The 7,959-nt window shown below is 69.6% G+C and overlaps 1 protein-coding gene across 1 annotated transcript; it reads left to right on the top strand.

Moving 5' to 3' along the window:
- The first annotated feature begins 188 nt into the window (after positions 1-188).
- Positions 189-7,735, top strand: ACTL6B (actin like 6B). Its single transcript, XM_074941492.1, is given in 16 exon segments — positions 189-279; positions 643-719; positions 843-899; positions 902-1,007; positions 1,668-1,768; positions 3,675-3,772; positions 4,136-4,230; positions 4,629-4,735; positions 4,929-5,018; positions 5,270-5,317; positions 5,319-5,332; positions 5,536-5,650; positions 6,000-6,080; positions 6,372-6,467; positions 7,148-7,234; positions 7,618-7,735. Coding segments are annotated over 16 exon segments (1,278 nt in total). The 5' UTR covers positions 189-254; the 3' UTR covers positions 7,699-7,735.
- Positions 7,736-7,959: the final 224 nt, after the last annotated feature.

Genomic DNA, 7,959 nt, shown 5'->3' on the forward strand with positions numbered 1-7,959 from the left:
GCCCCAGATTGTCACTTATTGTCTCTGCGATGGAACCAATCAGGGGCTGCTTGGGGAGGGGGGTGAGGCCTCTGATTGGCGGGGATGAAAGCTCCCCCCCACCCCCTCTCTACAGATCGCCCCCCCCCATCCACGGTCGCTGTCCCGCCGCCTGGGTGCTGAATCGCCCCTCCCCCCCCACACCCCCGCCGCACCTGCACCCAGGACCCTCCCCCGCAGGAGCCGCACGGGGCAGGGGGCGCAGCGGAGCCAGGATGAGTGGGGGGGTCTATGGAGGAGGTAAGGGGCCCCCTTTAATGTCCCCTCCCCCTTTATTTCCAGGCATAAATCGCAGCAGCAGCATGCAGCCCCCAGGGGGCGCCGTGCTGCAGGGGGAGGGGTGGGGGGGGTCAGCTGGATCTGGGTCATCGAACACTTGCAGCCGCCCCGCCCCAGAGGTGGGCGCATCTCGGCGCCGGGCGAGGGGTCCCGGGTCACCAGCTGCCCCGCCCCAGAGGTGGCCGCATCCAGCGCCGGGCGAGGGGTCCCCGGGTCACCAGCTGCCCCGCCCCAGAGGTGGCCGCATCCAGCGCCGGGCGAGGGGTCCCCCAGAGGTGGGCGCATCAGTGGCGGGTGCCGAGTGTTTCTCTCTCTCTGTCCCAGATGAGGTGGGGGCGCTCGTCTTTGACATCGGCTCGTTCTCGGTCCGAGCTGGCTACGCCGGAGAAGACTGCCCCAAGGTACGTCTGGAGGCCCCCAAGGGGGGGGTCCCTGGAACCCCCTCAACCTGCCCCGGGGCCGGGTGGGAGCTGGCGCCCCCAGAAGGGACAGGCCCCCTGGCTCACCCCCGGCCCGCGTTGCAGGCGGATTTCCCCACCACGGTGGGGCTGCTGGCCCCCGAGGACGCGGCGCTGGAGCTGGACGGGAGAAGGAGAAGAAGCCGGGGAAGGTTTATTACATCGACACCAACTCGCTGCACGTCCCGCGGGAGAACACCGAGGTCCTGTCGCCCCTGAAGAACGGCATGAGTGAGGGTCTGGCCCCCGGGGCCCCGCCACGAGCCCCCCGCCATGGGCCCCCGCTGCCACGGCCCCCCCTGCCACGGGCCCCTGCTGCCCCCCGCCACAGGCCCCCCATCACGACCCCCCACTACCCCCCACCACGGGCCCCCGCTACCCCCGTGCCACGGCCCCCCCTGTCATGACCCCCCGCTACCCCGTGCCACGCCCCCCCCGTCACGACCCCCCACTACCCCCCACCACGGGCCCCTGCTGCCCCCCCTCCACGGCCCACCCCGTCATGACCCCCACTGCCACAGCCCACCCTGCCACGGGCCCCTGCTGCCCCCCGCCACAGGCCCCCCATCACGACCCCCCACTACCCCCCACCACGGGCCCCCGCTACTCCCCTGCCACAGGCCCCCGCTACCCCCGTGCCACGGCCCCCCCCGTCACGGGCCCCCACTACCTCCCTGCCACAGGATCCCCCACCACGGGACCCCGCCCTGCCCCCCGCCATGCCCCTCCACGGCTTCTGGACCCCCTGCCATGGGCACCCCCCAGTGGCTTCCCCACCCCCACGGGTGGCCCCACGTGGTGCAGGGGAGCTGGAGGGAAGCGGCTTGGTGCCACCTTAACCGAGCCCCACCCCCGTATCTCTCCCTCCTCCCCACGCTGCTGTCCCCCCAGTCGAGGACTGGGATTGTTTCCAGGCCATCCTGGACCACACCTATGGGAAACACGTCAAGTCGGAGCCCGGCCTGCACCCCGTGCTCATGTCCGAGGCACCGGTAGGTCCCCCCACGCCCCCCAATATCACGTCACACCCCCCGTGCTGTCACATCCCCCCGATCCACCCCTGCGCCCTGACATCCCCCTGCACCCCGACATCAGCCCTGATCCATCCCCTGTGCCCCATCACATCACCCCCTGCACCCCGACATCACCTCTGGTCCACCCCGTGTGCCCCAACATCATGTCACCCCCTGCACCCTGACATCCCCCCGATCCACCCCATGCCCCCCGACATCACATCACCCCCTGCACCCCGACATCACCCCGATCCATCCCCCTGCACCTCCTGACATCCCCCCAATCCACTCCCTTGCACCCCAACTTCACGTCACTGCCCGCACCCCGACATCACCCCGATCCACCCCATGCCCCCGGACATCACATCACCCCCCCCATGTCGTCACATCCCCCCCGATCCGCCCCCCTGCACCCCGACATCCCCCTGCACCCGGACATCACCCCTCATCCACCCCCTGTGCCCCATCACATGACCCCCTCCACCCCGACATCACCTCTGGTCCACCCCGTGCCCCTGACATCACATCACCCACCCGTGTCGTCACATCCCCCCCGATCCGCCCCCTGTGCCCCGACATCCCCCTGCACCCGGACATCACCCCTGATCCACCCCCTGTGTCCCCTCACATCACCCCCTGCACCCCGACATCACCTCTGGTCCACCCCGTGCCCCTGACATCACATCACCCCCCCGTGTTGTCACATCCCCCCCGATCCGCCCCCTGCACCCCGACATCCCCCTGCACCCGGACATCACCCCTGATCCACCCCCTGTGTCCCCTCACATCACCCCCTGCACCCCGACATCACCCCGATCCACCCCATGCCCCCGGACATCACATCACCCCCCCATGTCGTCACATCCCCCCCGATCCGCCCCCTGCACCCCGACATCCCCCTGCACCCGGACATCACCCCTGATCCACCCCCTGTGCCCCCTCACATCACCCCCTGCACCCCAACATCACCTCTGGTCCACCCCGTGCCCCTGACATCACATCACCCCCCCCGTGTTGTCACATCCCCCCCGATCCGCCCCCTGTGCCCCGACATCCCCCTGCACCCAGACATCACCCCTGATCCACCCCCTGTGTCCCCTCACATCACCCCCTGCACCCCGACATCAGCCCTGATCCACCCCGTGCCCCTGACATCCCATCACCCCCCCGTGTTGTCACATCCCCCCCGATCCGCCCCCTGCACCCCAACATCCCCCTGCACCCAGACATCACCCCTGATCCACCCCCTGTGTCCCCTCACATCACCCCCTGCACCCCGACATCACCTCTGGTCCACCCCGTGTGCCCCATCAGGTCACCCCCTGCACCCTGACATCCCCCCGATCCACCCCATGCCCCCTGACATCACATCACCCCCCCGTGTTGTCACATCCCCCCCGATCCGCCCCCTGCACCCCGACATCCCCCTGCACCCCGACATCACCCTGATCCACCCCCTGTGCCCCCTCACATCACCCCTGCACCCCGACATCAGCCCTGATCCACCCCGTGCCCCTGACATCCCATCACCCCCCCGTGTTGTCACATCCCCCCCGATCCGCCCCCTGCACCCCGACATCCCCCTGCACCCAGACATCACCCCTCATCCACCCCCTGTGCCCCCTCACATCACCCCCTGCACCCCGACATCACCTCTGGTCCACCCCGTGCCCCAACATCATGTCACCCCCCTGCACCCTGACATCCCCCCGATCCACCCCCCGGCCCCCCGACATCACGTCACCCCCTGCACCCCGACATCACCCCGATCCACCCCATGCCCCCTGACATCATGTCACCCCCTGCACCCCGACATCCCCCCGATCCACCCCCCGGCCCCCCGACATCCCGCCCTGGCCCCCAGCGCCGCTCTCTGTCCCCGCAGTGGAACACCCGGGCCAAGCGGGAGAAGCTGACCGAGCTGATGTTTGAGCATTACGCCATCCCGGCCTTCTTCCTCTGCAAGACCGCCGTGCTCACCGCGTATCCTGGGGGGCCGGGGGCGGGGATCTGGGGGCTGGAGAACTGGAAAGGACATGTGGGGGAGGGCTGGGAAGGATCGGGGGGCTGGGATGGGGCTGGCAGGCTGGAGAGGACATGTTGGGGGCTGCGATGGGGGGAGCTGGGCAGGGACTGGGGGGCTGTAGGGATGATTTGGGGGGCTGGGAGGAAAAGGGGGGTCCTGGCATGGGGTCCGGCCGCGGGCACCTCGGGCGCTGGGGGGGGCACGTGTAGGGCACAGGCGGGGAGGGGGGCAGAGAGCCGCTCCGAGGCGGTCGCCCTGCTCCTGCGGCAGGGAGTTCCACAGAGCCAGGAACCGTCTTGCCCCCTTGACCCCCCCCCCAGCTTTGCCAATGGGCGCAGCACGGGGCTGGTGCTGGACAGCGGGGCCACCCACACCACGGCCATCCCCGTGCACGACGGGTACATCCTGCAGCAAGGTGGGCACCGCCCGGACGCCTGGGTTCTCTGCCTGGCTCGGGGAGGGGAGTTGGGGCTGGTGGGTCAGAGCCGGGGGGGCTGGGAGCCAGGACGCCTGGGTTCTCTCCCTGGCTCTGGGAGGGGGGGGGGCTGGGAGCCAGGACGCCTGGGTTCTCTCCCTGGCTCTGGGAGGGGAGTGGAGGCTGGTGGGTTAGAGTCGGGGGGGCTGGGAGCCAGGACTCCTGGGTTCTCTCCCCGGCTCTGGGTGGGGAGTGGGGGCTGGTGGGCTAGACTCGGGTGGGGGCTGGGAGCCAGGACTCCTGGGTTCTCTCCCCGGCTCTGGGAGGGGAGTGGGCAGCGAGGGGGTTGGGCACCCGGACTCCTGGGTTCATTCCCGGCTCTGGGGGGGGGGTTCTAGGGATCGTGAAGTCGCCGCTGGCCGGGGATTTCATCTCCATGCAGTGCCGGGAGCTCTTCCAGGAGATGAACATTGAGATCGTGCCCCCCTACATGATCGCTGCCAAGGTGCGGGGGGGGGCCCCTCGTGGGGGGGGGCGGGCGGCGGGCTGGGGGGGAAAACAGGAATCCAGGAAGGGGGAGAGGTGAGGGGGAGGCAGGGGTTGATGGGGGAGGGGCTGGGGAATGGGGGGAGGGAGGGGGTCTGGGAGGGGAATGGTTCACGGCTCCCCCCTGCCCCATCTTTCTGCCGCCCCCCCAGGACCCCGTGCGTGAGGGGGCCCCCCCCAACTGGAAGAAGAAGGAGAAGCTGCCCCAGGTCTCCAAGTCCTGGCACAATTACACCTGCAATGTGAGCTGGGGGGGGCAGGGCTGGGGGCCGGACGCCTGGGTTCTCTCCCCGGCTCTGGGAGGGGAGTGGGGGCTGGTGAGTTAGAGCAGGGAGGGCTGGGAGCCCGGACTCCTGGGTTCTCTCCCCTGCTCTGGGAGGGGAGTGGAAGCTGGTGAGTTTAGAGCGGGGGGGAGGGGAGGGGTTGGGAGCCAGGACTCCTGGGTTCTCTCCCCAAATCACTGACCCCCATATACTCTTTCCCCCCCCTCCAGGAGGTGATCCAGGATTTTCAGGCCTCAGTGCTACAGGTCTCTGACTCCCCCATATGACGAGCAGTGAGTGCTGGGGGGTGGGGGGCGCACTGGGGGGGGAAGCCCCTGGCACGGTGGTGGGAGGAGGGGGGAGCAGGGCTTTGCCAGAGGGAGGGGGGCTGGGCACTCAGGGTGGGGGGAGTCTGTTGGAGTGGGGCCATCGGGGGAAGCCCCCTCCCCCCTGACAGTGGCGGGGGCACTGCCCCTCTTCTGCCACCCCCCCGCAGGGTGGCCGCCCAGATGCCCACCGTACACTACGAGATGCCCAACGGGTACAACACGGACTACGGGGCCGAGCGGCTGCGCATCCCCGAGGGGCTCTTCGACCCCTCCAACGTCAAGGTGGGTCACCCCCCCAGCCCTGCCCCAGCCAGAGCTGGGAGAGAACCCAGGAGTCCTGGCTCCCAGCTCCCCCGTTCTGACCCACCAGCCCCCACTCCCCTCCCAGAGCCGGGGAGAGAACCCAGGAGTCCTGGCTCCCAGCCCCCCCTGCTCTGACCCACCAGCCCCCATTCCCAGAACCCGTCTTTTTTTAATCGTTCCCTGCCTCAGTTTCCCCACTTTGTCTAGGGTGGGGCTGGGGGTTGGGAGAAGACGGTGGTGTGATATTGGGGGAAGGGGGAGTCCGGGGGCAGGGCAGAAGGGCCTCCCATTAATGCTTGCCCCCCCCCAATTCTGTCCCCTTCTCCAGGGTCTCTCTGGTAACACCATGCTGGGCGTCGGGCACGTGGTGACCACCAGTATCGGCATGTGTGATATCGACATCAGGCCGGTGCGTGGCCCCCCCCTCGCTCTTCCCCCCACCCCGTGGGGTGTGGGGCTGGGCCCTCGGGCCCTGTGGGACTCCCTGCAACTGGAGTCCCTTGGCTGGGCCTGTGGGGAGGGTGATCTGGTCAGCAGGCAGGACGCCGGGGTAGATGGGCCCGTGGGGGGACGCCGGGGTAGATGGGCCCGTGGTGGGGGACGCCGGGGGAGGGGGGCAGGCCCGTGGGGGGGGACGCCGGGCGAGGGGGGCCCAGGGGCGAGGGGGGCCCGGGACTAACCGTCTCCCAGTGTTTCTCAGGGTCTCTACGGCAGCGTCATTGTGACCGGGGGCAACACCCTGCTCCAGGGATTCACCGACCGGCTGAACCGCGAGCTGTCGCAGAAAACGCCCCCCGTGAGTGTGTGTGTGTGTGTGTGTGTGTGTTGCAATGCTCCCTCCGCTGTGTGTGTGTGTGCGCGGAGGGGTTCTTGGGGTTGTGGTCTGTGTGTGTGTAAGCACAGCACTGCCCCCTGCTGTGTGTGTGTGTCTGTGTTGAGGGGTTGTGGGGTGTGGGTGTGTGGGGGATTGTGGTGTGTGTGGGTGTGTGGAGGGGCTCTTGGGGGTTGTGGGTGTGTGGAGGGGCTCTTGGGGGTTGTGGGGTGTGTGTGTGGAGGGGTTGTGGGGGGCGGGTGTGTGTGTGGAGGGGCTCTTGGGGGCTGTGGGGGGTGGGCGTGGAGGGGTGGTGGGGGAGGGAGGGGGTGTGGAGGGGCGGGGGGGGTGGGCGTGGAGGGGTTGTGGGGGGCGGGGGGCTGTGTGGAGGGGCTGTGGGGGTGTGTGAGGGGTTGTGGGGGGCGGGGGTGTGTGTGGAGGGGCTCTTGGGGGCTGTGGGGTGTGTGTGTGTGCGGAGGGGTTGTGGGGGTCTGTGTGGAGGAGCGTGGGGGGTGGGCAGGGGGTGTGTGTGGAGGCGCGGGGGGGTGGGCGTGGAGAGGTTGTGGGGGTGTGTGTGGAGGAGCGGTGGGGGGGGTGCGCAGCGCTGCCCCCTGCTGGCCGGTCCCGGGGGGGCCGCTCCCCACCGCCCCCCTCTGTCCCCCCAGAGCATGCGCCTCAAACTCATCGCCAGCAACAGCACCATGGAGCGCAGATTCAGCCCCTGGATCGGGGGGTCCATCCTCGCCTCGCTAGTGAGTGACCCCGCGGGGGGCAGGACGCCTGGGTTCTCTCCCCGGCTCCGGGAGGGGAGGGGGGGCTGGTGGGTCAGAGCAGAGGGGCGGGCTGGGAGCCAGGACGCCTGGGTTCTCTCCTCGGCTCTGGGAGAGGAGGGGGGGCGGGTGGGTCAGAGCAGGGGGTGGGGGCTGGGAGCCCGGACGCCTGGGTTCTCTCCTCGGCTCTGGGAGGGGAGCCGGGGCTGGTGGGTCAGAGCAGGGGGTGGGGGCTGGGAGCCCGGACGCCTGGGTTCTCTCCTCGGCTCTGGGAGGGGAGCAGGGGCTGGTGGGTCAGAGCAGGGGGTGGGGGCGGGGGCTGGGAGCCCGGATGCCTGGGTTCTATCCTGGTCTCTTCTCCCCAGGGCACCTTCCAGCAGATGTGGATCTCCAAGCAGGAGTACGAGGAGGGCGGGAAGCAGTGCGTGGAGCGGAAATGCCCCTGATGCAGCCGGCGCCCCCTGGCGGTGGGGCTGGGGTCCCCGCGGGCGCCTGCCCCCGGGGTCCCCTCCCCCACCCCACCCCACCCTTCTCCTTCCAGTCCCCAAGCTCTCACCATTATGGTCACAAGACCTTTGGCTGGGGGAAGCTGGGGGAGGGTCCAAGCCCCCCCGTCCTTATCCCATGTCCTTTCATCATTACCCCCTCCCCTCCCCTCCCCTCCCCTCCCAGAAGCGGGTAGAGAACCCAGGAGTCCTGGCTCCCAG

This window comes from Natator depressus, chromosome 28, assembly GCF_965152275.1.
Source record: "Natator depressus isolate rNatDep1 chromosome 28, rNatDep2.hap1, whole genome shotgun sequence".
Classification (NCBI taxonomy): Eukaryota; Metazoa; Chordata; order Testudines; family Cheloniidae; genus Natator; species Natator depressus.